The sequence below is a fragment of the Quercus robur genome, chromosome 8, assembly GCF_932294415.1.
Source record: "Quercus robur chromosome 8, dhQueRobu3.1, whole genome shotgun sequence".
NCBI classification, from domain to species: domain Eukaryota; kingdom Viridiplantae; phylum Streptophyta; class Magnoliopsida; order Fagales; family Fagaceae; genus Quercus; species Quercus robur.
In genome coordinates, this window is record NC_065541.1 from 52,498,849 (window position 1) to 52,522,431 (window position 23,583).

The window sequence follows — 23,583 nt, forward strand, 5'->3', positions numbered from 1 at the left end:
ATCAAAGAGGAAACCGAAGAATTTGGCGAAAAACCTCTCTGCCGCCCTCCAAGTGGTAATAGATCTACTAGACAATCAGTTGGGATACATGGGTTAGCAAGAGACCCTCCAAGCCTAATCTACCCGTTGTACTTAAGCCCTCTAAGCTCCTACTCCAACAAGGCTTATCGAAACTGTGTCTTGTCTAGCTCTCTAGATCCCGCAACAAGCTCCATATTGCATCTACAATCCTTGGCTTCTTCCAATGCTTCTCACTAGCACCAAAACCTCACTTGACACTCTGAAAGGGTGTGGTAAGTGTTTGGGCTATCAACCTCTCAATGGTATGGAAATTGAGAGGTAGGAGTTGAGGAAATCCACAAGTTTATGTGTAGAGATATATGGGTATGATAAACTCTAACTCTCAAGGTGTTTGGCTAGGGTTTTCTCTCAGAAGCACTCTTCAACATTTGTGGGTAATGTGGTTATATATAATGTGGGTACAGAAAGTGTGTATCAAATAGTACAGTATGGCAGAACAGAATGTTTCGCGGGTGTCTTGCGGGAAGGTCTTACCCGCGAGCTACTCGCGAAACACAGCTGTCTCCATCTGTACTGACACTTCGCATTCCAATCATGTGCAAGGCACATGCTTCACTTCGTGGGATGCTTAGTCGCGAGATACCCGCGAGAAATCTTCTGGCTTCAATTGCTTGAATCTTCACACTCTCTCTCTTTAACACACAATCCTTACAATCAAATCCCACAATAAATACAGGGTACAAAAGATTGAATAAAATTATAATCAAATTTGGTACGGAATAAAAGCCTACAGAATACATATTTGTAAATCACAACTTTACAGGAGCACATGCCAATGCCAAGAATGTAAACATTATTCATTATTCACTATAATTTGCCAACAGGCCCAACACTAAAAATAGTTAAGAACTTTACCATTGAAGCTCTATATCGCAAAAACACTAATAGTTATAACTCTGTTTTCTACATGAATGCCAAATGGACACAAAAGACATTACTAATTCATTTCTCTCTCTCTCTCTCTCTATCTTTCTCTCTAAAAGATAATATCAGCTCCCTTTCACCATGAAACAGGAAACCTCTTTCTTTCTTTTTCTTTTTCTTCCTTTTTATTTAATATTTATTTTTGTTGAGTGTAAACACCATTGAAAACAACAGGATGCTTCTCTCAAAAAAAGAAGAACAATGGTATGCAAGAAATTATCTTGAGATCTCCCTTTTCTAAGTATACTCAAATGCTAAGTTTGTTTCTTCATTTTTTTCCCTCACTATATTTGCAAAATTATTAGTACTACAGGAAAGTTGACCATTAGTTAGATTGCATTGTGCAAACCATATATTTCACATGACATAAAAAGTTACCAGCTTATATTATGGCATCAAAATCCCAAATTGGTGTTATTAAGTTCACCATCAAGGTCTTACGTAAATTAGAGAAAACAGACTTAAATTCAAAACTTACAATCCGTGTGGTTTTATAATCCATCCAAATAAATGGGTTGTCTTCGATCAAAAAGGAGACACTTCTTGCCGAACAAAAAAAAGGCCAGAAGGACTGCCATCAGGCAGCAGTGCTAACCTCACAGGACTTGCAGCACCTTCTTCAACAGGTAAGATGCCAGTGTTGCGATTTATATCTGTTTTGACAAAGCCAGGGCAGACACAATTGATGCAGAAGCCAGGGTACTTTTTGGCTATAATTCTTGTGTAGGCATTCATGGCTGCTTTTGAGACTGTATAGGCAGAAAGAAAAGTAGGCCAGCCTTTGGCTTCCAGTGAACCTTCTTTGTAATCCTTTAGAAATTCCTCTAATACTTCATCCACTTTCTCTTCTGTAAGGTTTTCATCATCACATAGCACTCTTTTAGCCCATTCATTTGGGATGTTCTGAAACATGACAAGAAATATTTATAAATGTTGTTGACAATAAAAACTAAGGTAAATTCTTTCTTGAAATAAAATTACAAATTCAAAATGGATATAAGATCTTAATCTCTGATGGAGTGAACAAGATGGGAAAAATAATGTATAATAAGATAAAGATTCCTAACCATTTTAGAAGAAGACCTGAATCACAATAAATTGTTGGAAAAGTGTTCCATAATCAACTAAGGAAAACAAGCAGGGTCATCCAATGTTTAATGGAAGGGCATTTTCTGCTGATATTATGGTATACACCTCTCTCTCTCTCTCTTGTTTCTCAAGGAAATTTGTCCAAGCCAAAGAGTGATAGAAAGTGGAAAAATGTGCCACCTCTGTTATTGTTCTAAAATGAACTCATTAGCAATGATTTGGCTTGGTTGGCTCAGCTTGATCAACTAATGAGAGGTGTTAATTTAAATTTGGTTCGTATCTCACTCATTTTAAGCCAATCTAACCTTCAAATTGAGTCATCTGCTCTATGGCTAACTTGCATGAGTTTCAAGCCTACCAAACTAGTGTCGAACTCAACCAAGTTTCTTACCAAGGGGCGCGCTGACAATGTATTTCTATAGAAGGATTTTGTTACTTCCATACCTTTAGCTGACCCATGGAGGATGAAACATTAACAATCCGTGGTGAATTTGACAATTGGAGGAGAGGAATGAGTGCTTCAGCCGTTCTTTTAGCTCCATAGTAGTTAGTTTTCAAGCATTCTTCTGCTAATTCATAAGTTTGAATCAGTTTAGGCTGAACAATTCCATCTCCTTCCTGCAGCAGTAAAAAGAACTCAATCCACTCGGTAACTATCACCAAATACTTCCAAGCCCAAGGTAGAATGATACAATCTACTGAACTTTAATATACAAAACAGAACAAAAATACCATAGCTTTAACGTTAATATCCTACCCCTTGATCATAAAAGAGAAGTAACTCTAAATTCAAAAAGCCTAAGTGGCAAACAAATATAATCCTGATTATTGTCCTAAATAGGCATCATGTTAAGCTATAAAACAGAGCACTTATAGATACTAATATTTCCAAGGAACAGTACGGGTATGAAAGATTATTCTCTTTGAACCTCCCCAATGCTCTTTGGCATCACATGGAAGATATAGTGTGCTTTTACCCAGCACTGAAATTATTGTTAAGCTGTGTTTTGCGTTTTTTTGGGGTCCCATGGCACTGTTCATGGACCACCAAATTCAGCAAAATGTAGATTTTTAGGTAAATTTGGATCTCACAGTACTATTCATACCTTTAAAAATTATTTTACTACAATATTTTTAGTAATAAGTTTTCAATTTTCAGGAATAAGCGGTATCTAAACAGACCCATAGAAGTATTCCCCATGTTAGTTCTAATTTCTAAATTAACAATGATCTCAAAGTAAATTACATGAAGAAGTCCAACTATGACGTCAAAAGTGAAAACAAACTGCACAAGACACTTGCAACTGTTGTAAATTAAACTTTTTGCCAAAGGCGCATATATGAATTTCAAGCCCACCTGTATTCTGCTTCAAAGACGAATCATGCATCCATAAAATACTTACCCCACCATCAGAATCGAATTTGACTCCACCAATCCCTGCATTGTTCACCTGCACATAGTTTCAACACTACATGACTAATTTTGTTTACATCGAACAAGAATTGGATTTGAACACAGGGAACATTATTAAATCTGTCAGGTTATCACATCAGTGAATTTCATTAACGGCAAACTTGTCCTCAAATCTTATCCCTTCTGTACATTATCCACTGAATTAAAATATGATGAATCTCACAAGCTCTATCATATCTAGTAGATATGAGGTAATAGACTATAGTTGATTTTTTCTTTATAAGGAATTTAAGTAATTTTGTTTCACAATAACATGGGAAGTTTAAGTTCAAAGAGAATTAATTTCAAGATGAATGATATTCAAATTAAAGAGATAGAAATCTATAAAGAAATTAGCTTAGAATCATACCAAGATATCAAGTTTCCCGAACTGGGTTTTGATGAAATCTGCCAAAGAAGTAATGGAGGCAGGGTCAGCCACATCAAGCTGATGAAAAAGCACATTATCAGAGAGAGCAGAGTCTTTCAGTTTCCCAAGAGCTTCAAGACCCTTCTTCTCATCTCTTCCTGTTAGCACCACTACGAACCCATTTGAAGCCAACTGTCTAACTGTTTCAAATCCAATCCCCTTATTTGCTCCTGTAACAACTGCAAACCTGAAAACAACAACAACATGATCACATGAAAAAAAAGAGAGATGGGTGTTATGTTTGTGGTTAGAAGATTTTATGGAAATTTAGTATATAGACTATAGAGACACCATGGAAGGACCTTAGGACTACCTCTTTATTTCTTCAGCCATTGATAATGTCTGAGGCTGGGACTTGGTATGAGAATGAGACAGTAAATAATGTGTGTCCGTTTGGGACTTGGAGAATATGTTTTGTCGTTACTTTCTTATTTTATAGTATATTTTAATCTATCCACAAGTGGAGTGGGTAATTAATATCCTAGTAATTAATAACCAGAACCCTTTTTTGAACATCTTCGGATCTTCTTTACATTTTTTCCCCCCTCCAATTTTTTGTCAAAAAAAAAAAAAAAAAATTGTCTGTAATGTATCTGCATGGAATGGATGGAGACAGTATTTCGGGCATTAATTGCATGATAATATATATCCTGTATATATGGTTGGGCTAGAGCCCATATGAAGTAATGTTATGCGATTAGCAGTGAGAAAGACATTAAGATTGGAGACAATTTTGTGCATTAATTCATTGTTTGACAATATCCAGAATAAATGGACCATAAGATTTTTTTTCCCCCTTTCAAGTAGGCCATATGTATTAACGTAAAGCATTGAGCAATAAGACAAATGTTAAAATTTCAATCCCTAAATGACCGCCAAGTGATAAAGGAGTGGAGAGACAACCATGAGATTTGCCCAGAAGCATCCTCCCTTGCAAGAGTGCGTAAGTTTGGGATCATGACTGATGTATGACGAGATGAGTCATGCAAACAACAAAAATTCACAAGTTAGCATGTTATGTCATTAAAAAATATTAAATTAAAAATTGTTTCTTAAAAAAATTTAAATTACAGATTGTAGTGGATCCATATATGAAGTAATACTTCTCAAAAAAAAAAAAAAAATGAAGTAATAGACTAATTTATGAATGTTGTGAATTTTTATCGTACTCCTAACTTTATTGCAAGGAGATATGATCAATTATTACTATGTGAGCATTTTACCATATTTTTTTCATTATAAAATTTTGTCAAACTTGAAAATGTTTTTTGTTAACTGTAAAATTCTTTTTAAAACATTTCACCAATAAAACTTTGTAAAATATTTTACAAAAACACACAATAACTCTCCTTCTCCATCTAATGGCTAGGTCACTTGTCCTATGGACTGGGCCAATAGTTTGGTGGCCGATGGTATTTCGGAGGCACTGGTTTTGGTGGTTTGTTCTGGAAAAATTGAATGTCACACCAAACACCTTTTTTTTTTTTTTTTTTTAATTGAATTTATTGTTCAATGGTATTTGGGAGACACCAGCGAAGTCTTTATTTTTTTTTGTTCCTTCTACAAAATGTATTTATTTGTTTTTTACTTAAAGAAAGTATTTATTTATTTATTTCAAGGTATTCTTAAGATTTTTCTACTCAAATTAAAGCTTTTATATATTGTACTATATCGATTAGTATCATTTTAAAAATTTATCAATTCCTATAAAAATAATTATCAATTACTCGGTAATTAAATTTTCTAAAGTCCTTTTTTTATTTAGAATTAAATTTCCTTAAGTCCTTATATTGCTCATATGTTATAGAATGAAAATCATTCAATTTAGAAGACAAATTCAGATATTATCAATGATTAAGCTGCTGAATCAGCATGAATTACACTCTCAATGTCTGGTGGAAATTAATTTGTCCATCTAGATTGTTAAACTAGAAGAGAATTTCTTTGTCTTGCAAAGATATGAGCTACAACATCAAATATGGGATGGAAGTACTTATTGTAAATTAGTAACCACTTGAGTGAGCATGCAAGAGACTTTGCATCCTGAATAATATGACCAGACCATACTAGGAAAATGATTGTTCTTCACCGGAAGAGCCTTGATAATCTACTTTGAGTCTTCTTCCAACACAGCCTTTATCCACACCAATCTCTATAATTAAAGTGCGTGTCCAACCACACCCAGGGCCGGCTCTATGGTGGAGCAAGAAATGCGACCGCCTAAGGCCCCAAGTAAAAAAAAGGCCCCCAAATTTTAACCAATAGGATTATTTATAATCAATAAGTAAAATAATTTTTTTTATTAGATGAAAAACAAATAAAAAAATAGAGAAAAATGCAACGTCGTCCACAATATTTTTCACAACACTTTTACAACTAATGCTAAGTAGCATGTTATTACAGCCTATTGTTGATGGCAAAAACATAATTATAGTGATATTTTCAAATAAAAAACAAAAAGCAGTTTAAAATTTAGGATTTGTTGTAAAAAATATTGTGAATGTTGCACTTCTAAAAAAAAAAGAATAATAATAAGAGTTTAATTAGCAAACTTTTACTAATTTTCATCTAAATCTACCACTAACACCACTGTTTTACTTACCACTATCAATCTACCACATCAACAAGTATGAAAAATTTTGTCAAATTTTTTTGTCTTAAAAATTCCAAAAAAAAAAAAAAATTTCTATGTAGTTCATGTTAATTAGTAGTAATTTTGCATCTAAATTAAGATGATCAATTTTTGCCTTAGGCCCCCAAATGCATCAAGCCGCCCCTGGCCACACCAGTGCTTCAACTTCCTCTCCAATGTGTGCGAGTGTAATTTTTTAGCCATGGTAGCATTTACCAAACCCTTGTCAATTCCTATTACAACACCCAAGCCTACCCTTCCTTCTTCCTTGAATAGAGCTCCATCAAAATTGATTTTGAAATACCCCTTATTTGGTGGTTTCTAACAAGCACAAATAGTACTGAGAGACGAAACAGGGTGGTGCATCCGATGAGAATGAAACTTATGAACGTTCTCTTGTGCTATCAGAGCCACTTGCTCTAATGGACTCACTATTTGGCGCAAACGTGCTTGGTTCCTTGTTTGCCATAATGCTCAAATTAGTCGCAAACAACTCTAGATTTCAATTTTCTAGTAGTACTCTTCACACATATAGATTTTCCAAAATTGTATACAATTATGTACATTTAACGTACACAAATTTTCAAAGAATGTGCATAATCATGTAAATTCAATGTACATATTTTCCAAACAATGTACATGATTCTATACTTTCTTTGAAGCATTATTTATTTTCCAAAAAATAATTAAATCCTACATTTTCTCTTAGAAACATGATAATAACTTCTCTTGCATTTAGTTACTCTTGTGAACATATTTGACACTTTTTTTTTCTCTTGAAATAAGGGAATTCAAAGATAAGCCTAGGACACAAAATTTGACCAATCTTTTTTTTATAGTTGATATTATCTGAGTGATTGGTGCAAAATTTTACTTTGGCTTTCGTTTTGGTAAGCATAGGACACAAATTTTGACGACATTTTTATAGTTGATATTGTCTGACTAATTGGTGCACAGCAACATAGATGAGGTTTAAAAGTTCAACTTTCAGCATTAATCAAAATAGATGGCGACGAACCCGACTTAAAGTTGGCTAACAATAATCACATCTTTTTTTTTTTCATCACCATCTCCTTTGTTTACTTGCTATTTTGCTTGAAATAAAGCTAAAAATTGAAAACAAGTATTTACTAAATATATTAAATGCTTAATTGGTTGGTTTTTTATAATATCTTCCAAAATTATACGAAGATAACATATGCAAAATACTAAATTAGAATATAATAAAAGAGATGCGGTTTTTAATTGCTAATGTGGCACTGTTATTTTAAGGATTTTATTAATGAATTAATGAAATGGCATACTACCAACCATTTAATTCAAAATGAAGGGTCAAGATGATGCGGTAAAGTACCCTTGAAAAACTAAAAGATTTGATCGTGAAAGTGTGTTATATTAGACAAGGAAAAAATAAATAAGTGGGTTCCCAATGGGCCAAAGTCCAACGGTCACTTTGCATATTAAATGTTCAATGAGCAAAAAGAGGCCTAAAAGTGTGTTATATTAGCCAATTAAAAAATAGACTAGTACGTTTCCAATGAGCCAAAGTTTAATGGTCACTATGCAATTTAAATGTACTAATCCAAATGGTCAATGAACACTAACGGAATGAAAAAGAGAGAAAATTAAGGCCCAAAACAAAACTTGTTGGATCTTACACACATGACACATGCATTGTGACAAGTCATTCTCTCATATTAGTTATATGTATAAGCCCTAAGCCCACCATTTCAAGATATTAAAAAATATGGGCAATTACTTATAAACACATAAGTGAACTCACTCCTAACCAATTTGGAACAAGCAACAAAAGAGCAAAAGTGTTTGAATCACACTCATCCACACCAACAAACAAAAGATTCTTAAAAGTTTCATTACAAAATGCATATAATTGACATTACATACCCCAAGTGAAAAAACATATTCTTTGCATACATTTTATTACATCAACGTTAGACATTGGCTTTCAAGTAGCCTATCAAATAGAAATTCAAAGCATAGAAAGTAAACAATTCCAGGAAAAGTACAGATTTATTAGTATTTATATCTTTGAGAAGTGGTAGAAATGAAAATTCTTAATCAAAAGTTGTCACTTCATTCCGAAAAAAGAAGAGGCCAGAAGGACCATCGTTGGGCAGGAGCGCTAACTTTACAACACTTTCAGCACCTTCATCAGTTGTCAAGTAGCCATTGTTGTAGTTTATATCTGTCTTGACATAGCCAGGGCAGACGCAATTGACTTGGAAAGATGGGAACTTTTTGGCCACAATCCTTGTGTAGGCATTCATAGCTGCTTTTGAAATTATATAGGCAGACGAATATCTAGGCCAGCCTTTGGTTTCCAAGGAACCCTCTTTAAAATCTTTTAGATGTTCATTCCATACCTCATCAACTCTTTCTTCTGTAAGGCTTTCAGCACTACCTAACACTTCTTTAGCCCATTCATTTGGTATATGCTGAAACAGCAGAAGAAGAAAACTCATTTTAATTTGATTAATGGGAAAATGAATTGCAGTTTAATTTGAAAAAAAGAAGAAGAAGAAAAGAGACTCTACACCTCTTTTAGAAAGTAAATAAGAGGAGTGCTTCTTATAGTCCCATCAATTTGTAAGAAAGAAAGGAAGTAACTTCCTTAAAAAACAGTAATAGTGATTAATTAGCAACAAAGAAACAGAGTGGCAGCCATTGGGTTCCAGAGTGGTAGCCATTTGAGTTTGATGGCAGAAAGTGTGCGTGTGTTGAGAGAGAGAGAGAGAGAGAGAGGGAGAATGCGATTTATTTCGACTTTTTAACTGTTGGGATGGAAATGTGTTATGGAAGCACAACGAAGATAACCTCAGGAAGGCAAAGTTCAACTTTTTAGATCGTGAAATGAAACTACCTCAAACCACAAATGGCATAAGCACACAAGTATCCAGTCCATTAAAAAAAAAAAATTACATAACACTTAGATGGGAATCAAATTGGTGAAGTTTCAAGTGGCACTGAAACAAATAATGATACATGGATCTATTTCTTAAGCCAGTTATAAGTTGAACCATCTACTTTTGATTGCTTGGGAATTAGTGTTGACTCGTTCCAGGACATTTGCTTGTAATAAATTTCAAAACCAAATGAAAACTTGTAAATAATTAATTCTAAGTTCTAATAAGGGTTCCAGAAATTTTATATTTAGTTTTATACCTTTAAGCGTCCCATGGAAGAGGAAACATTAACAATCCTTGGTGAATTGGACAACTGGAGGATTGGAAGAAGTGCTTCAATCATTCCCTTGGCGCCATAGTAGTTTGTTTTCAGGCACTCTTCAGCTAACTCATAAGTGTCGGTCACTATTTTACTCCAATCCACATTGGCACCTTCCTGCATCAATAAGAAAATTCATTCTCTTCCAAGCCAATTGTACAAAGAAAATGGTAGGCAGAGACAGGTTGCTTAACAACAGTACTTAGTTAGCTTCCCAATCCCAGTCTGAAGACCCAAACACACTATACTTATGGAAAAAACATCCATAATTTTGTGGCCAAACATTGCAAGATTTCATAGGGAGTGCAACAAGGAATTCGAAAAAGCTAATCAGCTACCAGACACAATACACTAACTTTGGTTCTATATGGGTTTTCTTTCTAGAACATGACCAATATCATAAAAAAGTCATACTTTATGCACAAAATCCCTTTTTTCTGGAGTCTAGAGAGGTGATTGGTAGATAACCTTAGTCCTAATTTTTATTGGAGAGATTGATTTCTAGACTTGAACCCGCAACCTAATAGGTTATTTACTTTAATTATGCAAGAGGGCTTTGGCTAATAATGATTTGGCTTAAGATTCCTTCTTACTTTTAAGTTTGTTAGGAATTAACTACAACAATGATCAACGAGAGTTATAACAAGATAATGTCTAATCCTGAAGTTACAGTTAAGTCACTCTTTCTCAAAGTCATCTCGCCCTTGCCTTCAGAGAAAATTTTTTGAGGTTTCCAATAACAATCTAAGAATATTGATTAACTTATATAGAAAATAGATATATATATATATATATATATGTATGTATGTATGTATGTATGTATATTGATAAACTGCAGTTCTATTAAAGCTACGGACCAGAACAACCTGGGGAATCTCCCTCGCATACAGCCTCTAGAGAGGGAGGGAGATTTCCATATGAAAAAGCAAACAGTACTAGAAGAGTGGGGACACGCCATTCATCTCCCCATCTGGGGAATCTTGTTTCTTTCATTACTTTATTTAATATCCTTCGCCATTTAGCTACCACCTTAGGTTTTTTTTTTTTTTTTTTTTTTTTTTTTTTTTTTTTTTTTTTTTTTTGTCACTTACTTCCCTGCACTCACGCAAAACTTTGGAACCTGAAATATCAATGTCATCCTCTTTCTTTTTCTTTTTCTTTTTTTTTTTTTTTTTTCATCTCATCATGCCATAATAACTACCACATGCATAAAAAATTTCACTTTCAAACATTTCTCACAACACAACATTTGTGGTAAATTTAAGTTTGATAATTTTTTTTTTTCCATCTCATCATGCTATGTCTACATCCACAACATTTTTCACAACACTTTATAACAAATCATTTGTTGTAAATTATTATTAATTCTAATTTGAACTTACTAATGAAATCGCTTTTTTACTTAACAATTACAACTTATAACAACCTACAGCTTATGGTTTGTTGCGAAAATATTGTAAATATAGTATTTCTCTTGTGAAAATGTTAAGACATTTTGTTGTCGTCATAATATATTCACAACTGCTAAAGTGTCAATTCTTTACAAGTTAAAACAAAATTATAAAGACATTATGAAAATATTGTACCATTCTATTGTGTTTCTAGATTTTTTTTTTTTTTTTTTTTTTGGTTTAGTTAATTTTATTGAGCCAAAATTCACTGCTTCACATACAATTCTCTTGAGTATACTTTTTGTATTTTTTATTTTATTTTTATATTTATGCACCATTTTACGTGAAAACACAGTTTTATATGAAAGAAAAAAAAATACTTAGGATTAAAACATTTTTCATCCTTTTTGTTTGGGGTAGTTCACAATTCCTTCTTAAACTTTAAAATCAAGCAATTTTTCCATTAATATTTTGGAAAAAAGCAAATATGTTATATTGTTATTCTTACAGGTTTAATTCCTAAACTGCTTTATTTCTAGGATTGATAATTCAATAATAAAATTTTGGAACTTGTTTGAAGCCAGAATGGCTCAAAATCCTTATGTTCTCTACACATATGAAAAGTAAGAGTACTTTGGTTCTGTTGTACTTTGGTCCACTTCCATATGATGGGGAGGATAAATGCAACAGAAACAGCATATACCACTTCAACTGGAGAAAATACATGCTGTTTTTGTTGCATGTATTCACCCCCATGTGAGTATGGGGTCCACCCTCATGTGAGGGGGAGGATACATATAACATAAGTAGCATATACCACCTCCTGCAACTGGGATTTAGGAGTTGATAGTACATATACAAATTAAATAAGGCAACATAATGCTCTGGCTGTCATGTCATGGTAGCTATATAAGTTAAAAAAATAAGAAGTCTTAACACAAACCAATAAACAAAAAATATTCCAAGAAACGAATTACGATGATACCAAGATATCAAGGGGTGTTTGGTTAGCTTAGTTTGAATACACTTTTGAGCATTTTAAACAAAATTACACATTTTTCCACACACTTTTTCATCTACATGTATATTAAAATCACCCAAACAGAATTACTCAAACTCCTCTACCAAAGGTTGCTTTGATGAAACCTGTTAGGGAAGCAATACTTAGGGATGGCCCAACATTATTTAGGGCTTAGGGCGAAAAATTTATGTGGGGTTTTTAAATTATAAATATTAATTAAACAAAATTATTTAATACTAATCAAATTTAGGTTAATTTGATACATTAAATACATAATTTCATGAATAATACAAACTAAATTAACGTTCATTTCTGTGGGGGGTAAAAGACCAGGAGGTCCATGTTAATGTTTACATTGGGCCAAGAGCCCAGTCCAAGGAAAAACCCCTCCTCGGCCATGGGAAGAACCCTCCTCGGCATGGATGTAGCCGAGGACAAAGGGAGGAACCTACCACTGGTAGTGACACTCCAGGTCATTCTAAGGACTAGAAAAAGTACTAAAGCAAAAAATGATAACAGAGAAAATGGAAATGTCAGAGGGAAAAGCTGCCATAATTTCATTCAGTGCCTTGTGCCTGACATAGCCATGCTTTACTGCCTTTATAACCACTCCCAACAACTGGAGGGGAGGGCTGATGGGACAAGTACCTACCCTAGGAACTCCATTCAGGAGGAATGAAACTATTATAAAAAGGGAGTGGAGGGAGACAAAAGAGGGGGCTGAAACCCCTAACACACCAGAGAGCCATCAGAAAAAGCTCCTCGGATCGTGTCAAGGACCAATCCTCTCTGGTAAACTTAGTTCATCTCAGCTTGATTGTGAAAAACACCGTGTTAACCGTTGTCCATACACTAAAACCTAGCTCTTTGGCCCACTCTCTACAAATTCATTGTACCGGGCTCACTGGTCTAAGGTCCCATGCATCTTAGGTCTGGGCTGAAAAATGTGACCTTACAATTTCATATAGAGAATTGAATATCATAGTTGAACCATAAATATTAATAAAAAGAAATAAAAATATAATACGATTAAAAAAAAAAGGTTATTTTAGATATACAACAATACATAGTTAAGTAAAGTTAAAATCTAATTTTTAATTCTATATCTTGTTTTTAAGAGAGGAGGATATATATTATTTGATATGCGGTTTTGTAGGATATTAATTTACAAAAATTAAAGTCTCAAATTATTAGGAGAGATTAATCTATAATTGATGATTTAACACATTGCAACATTTTTTTGAAACATTTTAGAGTTTCAATTGGGTTAAGGTTCATTGGTCTCAAACATTGAGAGTCTTAATAGAAATGAAAACGAAAAATACGCTTAACGCACTATAAAATGTTCACGATATGATGTGACATCGATTCTCATTGATGAAATTTATCAATCTAATTAGTGAATGTTTAAATAACTTTTTTTTTTTATTAGTAACATGGCAATTTGTAAGTCAATAATAAAATTTATAACATCCTTAACATCACTAATAACAAATTGGAAAACCTTGAAAAATATATATAAGTTTATAAAAATTTTGGTCTTTAATTATTGGAAGGGGGGCTTTCTTTTCTAAAGGGAATTTTTTTTGGGTGGGCCTTAGGCCCGGGCCTAACTTGCCTAGGCCTTGGGCCGGCCCTAGCAATACTAGCAGGGTCAGTGACATCAAGCTGATGAAAAACCACATGGTCAGTCAGCAGGAGTTGGAGAAATGGGCGGTCACAGCATGGGCGATATGGGCCGCGAGGAACAAATTTTATTTCCAACACTACCAAACTCACCCAAAAGTGATAGCAGACATGGCGTGTGGACTGCTTGAAGAGTATCAAAGGTTCATGGATACTCAGGGACAAGACTAGGCTTCTACGTTTTGTTTCACTGTGTTTGCATGTGATATGTTTCCATAATCTACTGTAGCCATTTCTGTTTTGGGCACCTCCCTGGGCCCACCTTTGTATGTATTTCTTTACCATATTAATGCAATTCTATCGTTTGGATCTCAAAAAAAGAAAAGAAAAGCCAATTGCCTACATGTATCAAACCCAATCCCCCTGTTTACTCCTGTTTACAAAAACTACAGGTGTTATTCTGTAATATAAATACTATGTGGTTTGGCTAGACTTTAGAGGCTGTGTTGTGTTGGGAAGTGTACAAACTCAATGAAAAAAGAAGCGGCAAATACCTCTTTGGTGCTTCTGCCATTGAAGATGAAGTGGGGACTTTCTTAGAAGTAAGAGAACCGCAAAATGAAGTGGATTTTCGTTAGATTTTGACAGGAAGGACTAAGGAGTCAAGTTTAGCTTTTGACTTTAATCACAGAGCAACATAGTGTTTGACGTTAGCTACTGACTTTAGTCACACAGCAACATCTTACTGTTTGGCTGAGTTTTGGGCTATCAGACACGGGCTGAAGTTGTTGTGTGCACTAGGATATTGTGATATTATGGTAGAATTTGACTAAAATATAATTTTTTTAATCTCTAGTAACAACTTGTATCTATAGTTTTTTTTTTTTTTTTTTTTTTTTTTGAGAAACAGCAACTTGTATCTATGTGGATATGGGTTTGTCTTCTCTTGTGATGGAATGCATGAATCTAATGTAATGTAGTGACAATAGAGGGTCTATTTCAGTCCACTTGTCCCGTTCACATTTCGGTTCACTTAGATTTATTTGGTCTAATTTGGTTCACTTCTGTCTATTCGATCAATTTCGGACTAATTGGACCTACTCTTTGTTCACAAATCACCATTCATTGTCCATCAAATATGCTTCATTGCACGCACAGCATAGAACAAAAGATTCTTCACAATTGCATTACTAAAAGCATATAATTGACATTACATGCACCAAGTGAAAACACTTATTCTCTGCATACACTTTATGCCATTGTTTTCAAATAGACAATTAAATTGTGATTCAAGACATAGTAAACTAGGCAAGGAAAAGTGCAGATTCATTAGCATTTTTATCCTTGAGAATTGGTAGAAATGAATAATCTCAATCAAAAGTTGTCACTTCATTCCGATAAAAGAAGAGGCCAGAGGGACCATCGTTGGGCAGTAGCACAAACTTTACAGCACTTTCAGCACCTTCATCAATTGTCAAGTAGCCAGTGTTGCGGTTTATATCTGTCTTGACATAGCCAGGGCAGACGCAATTGACTCGGAAAGACGGGAACTTTTTGGCCACAATCCTTGTGTAGGCATTGAGAGCTGCTTTTGAAAGCACATAGGCAGACGTATATCTAGGCCGGCCTTTGGTTTCCAAGGAACCCCCTTTAAAATCTTTCAAAAATTCATTCAATACCTCATCCACTCTTTTTTCTGTTAGGCTTTTAACATCACCTAACTTTTCTTTAGCCCATTCATTCGGTATTTTCTGAAAGAGCAGAAGAAGAAAACTCACTTTAATTTGATTAATGGGAAAATGAATCATGGTTTAATTTAAAAAAAAAAAAAGGGTAAAGAAGATGAAAAGAAACTCTGCATCTATAGAAAGTAAATGAGAGAGGAGTGCTGCATATAATCCCATCAATTTGTTAAGAAAGAAAGATAGTATCTTCCTAAAAAAACCCTATAAAAGCAACAAAGAAACAGAGTGGCAGCCACTTGAGTTTGATGGCAGGATTGTGTGTTGAGAGAGGGAAGTTTATTTCAACTTTTTAACGGTTAGGATGGAATGTGTTATGGTCCTTATGGAAGCATATCAAAGATAACCCCAGGAAGGAAAAGTTCTACTTTTGAGATCATGAAAAAAAAAGAAGAAAAAGTACATAAGCATCCCTTTTCCTAAAGATAGAAAATTTTACTTAATTGGACACTTAGCTGGGACTCAACTTGGTGAACTTTCAAGTGGCACTGAAACAAATCATGATACATGGATCTATTCTCAAGTCAGTTATAAGTTCAACCATCTACTTTTGATTGGGATTCCATGACATTTACTTGTAATAAATTTCATACCTTTAAGTGCCCCATGGAAGAGGAAACATTAACAATTCTTGGTGAATTGGACAACTGGAGGATTGGAAGGAGCACTTCAATCATTCCTTTGGCACCATAGCAGTTTGTTTTCAGGCACTCTTCAGCTAACTTCTAAGTTTCAGTCAATATTTTACTCCAATCCACGTTGGCACCTTGCTGCATCAATAAGAAGAAACTTCATTCTCTTCCACGCTAATAGTACAAAGAAAATGGTAGCTAGACAAATTTCCCAACAGCAATAGTTAGTTTCCCAACCCCAGTCTGAAGACACAAACACACTATACTTAATAGTAAAATTATCCATAATTTTGTGGCCAAAAAGCGAATTGCTACCAGATACAATACGTTAAATTTGACTAAATAGGTTTTAGGAAACTTGACATTAAGGTCTTCATATAACCAAATAAGTCTAATAGGCAAATTAATTGATGCTTGTATGATTCGACATGGATTTTTTTTTTTTTTTTTTCCTTTTTCTTTCTAGAATATGACTAATATAATAAGACTTTTATTACATTCTTCCTTTGGGAGTTTTAAATAGAATATTTACTTTCAACCTACAGGCTACAAGAGGGCTTTTGGCTGGACAAAACTGCTTTGGCTTATGTTTCTTTCTTACTTTGTTAGGAATTAACAACAATGATCACCAAGAGCTATATAACAAGATAATGTCTAATCCTGAAGTTACAATCAAGTCACTCTTCCTCAAAGTTACATCCAAGTCCAATCACTGTTTTTTTTTGGCAAAGAAAAAATATCATACTTACAGAACTTACCATATCATTACCTGAATCAGCTAAAGCATCACCATCAATTATAGCTCCAGGCGTTGTTGAACTGCATAGAAATTTAAGATTTGTTATCATTTATTTTATATTGTAAGTTTGACTTATGAACAAGATATAACTCATAGCAAGTATTGTCGAGAATCTCTAATCTTTTGATAATTGACCAATCATATCAAAAATTTCAATTTGAAGTAAATAAGATGGGATTATAACAAGAGCAGTCTACAACATAGCTTTAGTTCTAGTTGAAAATTCATTGATTGAGTCAATGTGCAAATTTTTATGCATTTTTAAGCAAGGTATAGTGTTAACTGTTTAGACTCTACAGTCTACACTCATATCAATATTTCCAATACCTTCTACCCCTCTCTTTCCTATTCTATGTCATTCATATTCAAAATAAATAAATAAAAAACACATATCACAGCTTTCAAATAGTTACAAAGTTCAAATGGCTCGTTTAAGCACCAGGAAAATTTTCAAACTTACCAATATATCAAGCTTCCCATATTTGGTTTTAATGAAATCTGCTAAGGAAGATATACTAGCATGGTCAGCCACATCAAGCTGATGAAATACCACATGGTCAGATAGCCCAGACTCTCTCAGCTTTTCAACAGCTTCAAGGCCTTTTTTCTCATCTCTAGCAGTTAGCACCACCATGATCCCATTTGAGGCCAATTTCCTGCATATTCCAAAACCAATCCCCTTATTGGCCCCTGTAACAACTGCATACCTGAAAGGAAAAAGTAAGTAAAAAAATTAAAACAAATAAAAAGAAAAGTATAAATAAATTGCAGTGTCATAGCACTGTTACGAAAACAACATGAGAGAAGAAGCAAAGTACTTTTTTGTTGCTTCTGCCATTGATGATAAAACTTGGGACACTTTTGTAACAAGTGAAAGCAGTGCTAAACTGCTTAAAGAAGAAGAAATTCAGCTGTGAGACATGTTCACGTGTGGGTTGAATTGTGCCCCATACTAATGACTGGGTTCCTATCAAAAAATAAAAAATAATGACTTGGTAAGCAAAAAGTAACTTTTGTTTTTGTTTTCGGTAAGCCTAGGACACAAAATTTGACCAATCTTTTTTTTATAGTTGATATTATCTGAGTGATTGGTTCAAAATTTTACTTTGGCTTTTGTTTTTGGTAAGCATAGGACACAAATTTTGACAACATTTTTATAGTAGATATTGTCTGACTGATTGGTGTGCACAGCAACAGAGGTGAGGTTTAAAAGTTTAACTCTCAACATTAATCAAAACAGATGGCGAAGAACCCGACTTAAAGTTGGCTAACAATAAGCACATCTTGTTTTTTTCATCACCATCTCCTTTGTTTACTTGTTATTTTTCTTGAAATAAAGCTAAAAATTGAAAACAGGTATATACTAAATATATTAAATGCTTAATTGGTTAGTTTTTATAATATCTTCTGAAATTATAAGAAGATAACATATGTAAAATATTGAATTAAAATATAATAAAAGAGATGTGGTTTTTAATTGCTAATGTGGTATTGTTATTTTAAGGATTTTATTAATGAATTAATGATATGGCATACTGCCAACCATTTAATTCAAAATGAAGGGTCAAGATGATGCGGTAAAGTACCCTATAAATTCTAGAGGATTTGATCATGAAAGTGTGTTATTTTAGACAAGGAAAAAAAATAGACAAGTGGATTTCCAATGGGCCAAAGCCCAATGGTTACTATGTATATTAAATGTTCAACGGGCTAAAAGAGGTTTAGAAGTGTGTTATATTAGCCAATGAAAAAATAAACTAGTGGGTTTCCAATGGGCCAAAGTTCAATGGTCATTGTGCACATTAAATGTGCTAATCCAAATAGTCAATGAACACCAACAAGATGAAAAAAAGACAAAAATTAAGGCTCAAAACAAAACTTGTTGGATCTTACACACATGCATTGTGACAAGCCATTCACTCTGCCACTCACTCATATGAGTTATATGTATAAGCCCTAAGCCCACTATTTCAAGAAATTAAAAAACATGGGCAATTACTTATAAACACATAAGTGAACTCACTCCTAACCAATTTGGAACAAGCAACAAAGAGCAAAAGTGTTTGAATCACACTCATCCACACCAACAAACAATAGATTCTTAAAAGTTTCATTACAAAAAGCATATAATTGACATTACATACCCCAAGTGAAAAAACACATTCTTTGCATACATTTTATGACATCAACGTTAGACATTGGCTTTCAAATAGCCTGTCAAATAGAGATTCAAAACATAGAAAGTAAACAATTCCAGGAAAAGTACAGACTTATTAGTATTTATATCTTTGAGAAGTGGTAGAAATGAAAAATTTTAATCAAAAGTTGTCACTTCATTCCGATAAAAGAAGAGGCCAGAAGGACCATCGTTGGGCAGGAGCGCTAACTTTACAACACTTTCAGCACCTTCATCAGTCGTCAAATAGCCATTGTTGTAGTTTATATCTGTCTTGACATAGCCAGGGCAGACGCAATTAACTCGGAAAGATGGGTACTTTTTGGCCACAATCCTTGTGTAGGCATTCATAGCTGCTTTTGAAATTATATAAGAAGACAGATATCTAGGCCAGCCTTTGGTTTCCAAGGAACCCTCTTTAAAATCTTTCAGATATTCATTCAATACCTCATCTACTCTTTCTTCTGTTAGGCTTTCAGCATTACCTAACACTTCTTTAGCCCATTCATTTGGTATTTTCTGAAACAGCAGGAGAAGAAAACTCACTTTAATTTTTGATTAATGGGAAAATGAATTACAGTTTAATTTGAAAAAAGAAGAAGAAGAAGAAGAAGAAGAAGAAGAAAAGAGACTCTACACCTCTTTTAGAAAGTAAATAAGAGGAGTTCTTCTTATAGTCCCATCAATTTGTAAGAAAGAAAGGTAGTAACTTCCTTAAAAAACAGTAATAGTGATTAATTAGCAACAAAGAAACAGAGTGGCAGCCATTGGGTTCCAGAGTGGCAGCCATTTGAGTTTGATGGTAGAATGTGTGCGTGTTGAGAGAGAGAGAGAGAATGGGGTTTATTTCGACTTTTTAACTGTTGGGATGGAAATGTGTTATGGAAGCACAACAAAGATAACCTCAGAGGGCAAAGTTCAACTTTTTAGATCGTGAAATGAAACTGCCTCAAACCACAAATGGCTTAACTACATAAGTATCCACTATCCAGTCCATTAAAAAAAATACATAACACTTAGATGGGACTCAAATTGGTGAAGTTTCAAGTGGCACTGAAACAAATAATGATACATGGATCTATTCTTAAGCCAGTTATAAGTTTAACCATCTACTTTTGATTGGGATTTAGTGTTGGCTCGTTCCAGAACATTTGCTTGTAATAAATTTCAAAACCAAATCAAAACTTGTATAAAAATTAATTCTAAGTTCTAATAGGGGTTCCAGAAATTTTATCTGCAGTTTCATACCTCTAAGTGTCCCATGGAAGAGGAAACATTAACAATCCTTGGTGAATTGGACAACTGGAGGATTGGAAGAAGTGCTTCAATCATTCCTCTGGCGCCATAGTAGTTTGTTCTCAGGCATTCTTCAGCTAACTCATAAGTGTCGGTCACTATTTTACTCCAATCCACATTGACACCTTCCTGCATCAATGAGAAGAAAATTCATTCTCTTCCAAGCCAATTGTACAAAGAAAATGGTAGGCAGAGACAGGTTGCTTAACAACAGTACTTAGTTAGCTTCCCAACCCCAGTCTGAAGACCCAAACACGCTATACTTATGGTAAAAGCATCCATAATTTTGTGGTCAAACATTGCAAGATTTCATAGGGAGCGCAACAAGGAATTAGAAAAAGCTAATCAGCTACCAGACACAATACGGTAACTTTGACTAAAGCCGCTTTAGTCAAAGTTAATTGATGCTAGTGTGGTTTTATATGGGTTTTCTTTCTAGAACATGACCAATATCATAAAAAAGTCATACCTAATGCACAAAATCCCATTTTGTGGAGTTTGAGAAAGGTGATTGGTAGATAACCTTAGTCCTAATTTTTATTGGAGAGACTGATTTCTAGACTTGAACCCGCAACCTAATAGGTTATTTACTTTCAATTTGCATGAGGGCTTTGGCTGAATAATAATGATTTGGCTTAAGATTCCTTCTTACTTTGTTAGGAATTAACTACAATGATCAACAAGAGTTATAACAAGATAATGTCTAATCCTGAAGTTACAGTCAAGTCACTCTTTCTCAAAGTTACATCAAAGTCCACTCACCCTTTTCTTATTTTTTGGCAATGAAAAAATATCATACTTTCATAACTTACCTTACCAAGACCTGAAGCAGCTAAAGCATCTCCATCTACTATAGATCCAGCGATCCCGGCGTTGTTGACCTGCATAGAATTTTAAGATTTGTCATCATTTATTTTATTTTGTAAATTAAACCAAAAAAAGGATCATGAACAAGATGACCCGCAGCAAGTATTATTGAGAGTCTATTATATTGATAATTGACCAATCACATCAAATTTTAAAATTTGTACATAAGATGGGATTATAACAAGAGAAATTTACAACAAAGCTTTAGTTCTTGTTGAAAATTCATCGATAAAGTTGATGTGCAGATTTTTATGGAATTTAAAGCAAGGCTGTGTTTGCTGTTTAGTCTCTACAGTCTACACTTTTATCATATTAAAATTTCCAATATCTTCTGCCCCTCTTTCCTCTTCTCTGTCATACATATTCAAAGAGTTGATTATATTACACAGCACAATATATGTATAGATAACCATTGATTATATTTTCTTCTTGTTTTCTTCATGCTTGTAAAATTTCAGAACGATCAAAAGGCCAGTGACTATATTATCTATAAAATACTTAAATTTCATATTTTTGTATATTAAAACTATGCATAAGAGACAAAACTTTATAGGTTAAATAGTAAATAACATCTAATTTGGTTCAAAATATAGCATGCATGTTAATAACATACATAAAAAATAATAATAATAAGAAGAAGAATCTCGGTTTCCAAACAGTAATTCAAATGGCTAGTTAAACCACCAGAAACATTTCAAAAGTACCAATATATCGAGCCTCCCATAATTGGTTTTAATGAAATCTGCAAAGGAAGCTATACTAGCAGGATCCGCCACATCAAGCTGATGAAATACAACGTGGTCAGACAGCCCAAACTCTCTCAGCTTTTCAACAGCTTCAAGGCCTTTTTTCTCATCTCTAGCAGTTAGCACCACCACGATCCCATTTGAGGCCAGCTTCCTGCATATTTCGAAGCCAATCCCCTTATTGGACCCTGTAACAACTGCATACCTGAGAAAAAAAGAAAAAGAGAAGTATAAATAAAACACTGTGCCATGGCACTATTGCGAAAACACCATGAAAGAAGAAGCAAAGTACTTTTTTGTAGCTTCTGCCATTGATGTTGAAACTTGGGACACTTTTGCAATAGTGAAAGCTGTGCTTAATTCTTCTATCTACTACGGTAGTAGCTACACTACTTTTTGGTTTTGTCAAGATAACCGTTTAGTGGCGTTCTTTTTATTCTTTTTTTTTTTTTTTTGGGTAATATCGCCGGGTCTTTTTTCTTTTCTAATTTTTTTTTTATATACATATGGGACCCGTTTATATTAATAAATTGTCACAAAATTTTTATCATTTTTAAAATTTTAATTTTTTATAGGTTAAAATAAAATATTATATTAGAATCAATCATAACTAAAAATAAAAATATTGTAAAAAAAAGAAATGTTACACCCATAACATTTCCCATAAATACCGTACTAACTACATTACTTTTTTGTTTGTTCAATATGTATAACTTATTGGCTTTTTATTTTTATTTTTTTTGGTAATACTGCCAAGTCAACTTTTTTTTTTTTCTAATTTTTTTTTTATATACATATGAGACACTGTTTAGATATATATATATATATATATATAATAGTAATATATTAATACAATAAATTGTCACAATATTTTCATAATTGTTAAAATTTTAATTTTTTATAGGTCAAAATAAAATATCATATTGGAACCAACTATGGGTCTGTTTGGATACCGCTTATTGCTGAAAACTGAAAATACTGTAACAAAATAATTTTTAAATGTGTGAATAATGCCGTGAGACTTAGTTTTAATGAAAATTTTACTAAAAAAAAGTATTTGTAGGTCTTGTAAATAGTGCACAAAATCCACTAATTTTGATGCAAATGCAACTGAAAGTGGGTTTTAACTCTATCTAAACTCACACTATGACTAAAAATAAAGATATTGTAAAAAAAGAAGAAGAAAATTAAACATACCGAGAGTGAGAAGAAGAAAATTAAACGAATGGGTGTGGGTTTGGATCCAAGTCTACATTTTAAGTCTGCGTTTTCCCTTTTTTTTTTTTTTTTTTTTTGCTTTAACCGCAGTTGTTGACCAAGTCAGCAGTGAACAATATACCCGTACACTGTTTATGTGTCCCACAAACTTCACTTTTCAGTAATTTTTTTATTAAAAATAGGTCTACGGTACTATTCACACATTTAAAAATTATTT

At 33.6% G+C, this 23,583-nt stretch overlaps 2 protein-coding genes across 5 annotated transcripts in view; both read right to left on the reverse strand.

Moving 5' to 3' along the window:
* Positions 1 to 1,360: 1,360 nt before the first annotated feature.
* The window catches only part of LOC126696965 ((+)-neomenthol dehydrogenase-like), a 33,067-nt gene continuing 10,844 nt past the window's right edge, over positions 1,361 to 23,583 (reverse strand). For 3 of the 4 annotated variants that reach the window (XM_050393745.1, XM_050393746.1, XM_050393742.1), the window contains exons 2-5: positions 3,918 to 4,164; positions 3,498 to 3,545; positions 2,539 to 2,712; positions 1,361 to 1,908 (exon numbers count right to left, since the gene is read on the reverse strand). In XM_050393745.1, the coding sequence (XP_050249702.1) occupies positions 1,531 to 1,908; positions 2,539 to 2,712; positions 3,498 to 3,545; positions 3,918 to 4,164 (847 nt within the window). In that variant the 3' untranslated portion in view covers positions 1,361 to 1,530. Of the gene's footprint in view, positions 1,909 to 2,538; positions 2,713 to 3,497; positions 3,546 to 3,917; positions 4,165 to 4,290; positions 4,445 to 23,583 lie in introns of those variants that run through there. The other variant, XM_050393744.1, reaches the window with a different exon arrangement.
* LOC126694003 ((+)-neomenthol dehydrogenase-like) lies at positions 15,053 to 22,571 on the reverse strand. Its single transcript, XM_050390033.1, is given in 10 exon segments — positions 15,053 to 15,641; positions 16,226 to 16,402; positions 17,023 to 17,083; positions 17,524 to 17,561; positions 17,614 to 17,770; positions 19,382 to 19,758; positions 20,488 to 20,664; positions 21,348 to 21,416; positions 22,107 to 22,353; positions 22,441 to 22,571. Coding segments are annotated over 10 exon segments (1,704 nt in total). The 5' UTR covers positions 22,461 to 22,571; the 3' UTR covers positions 15,053 to 15,260.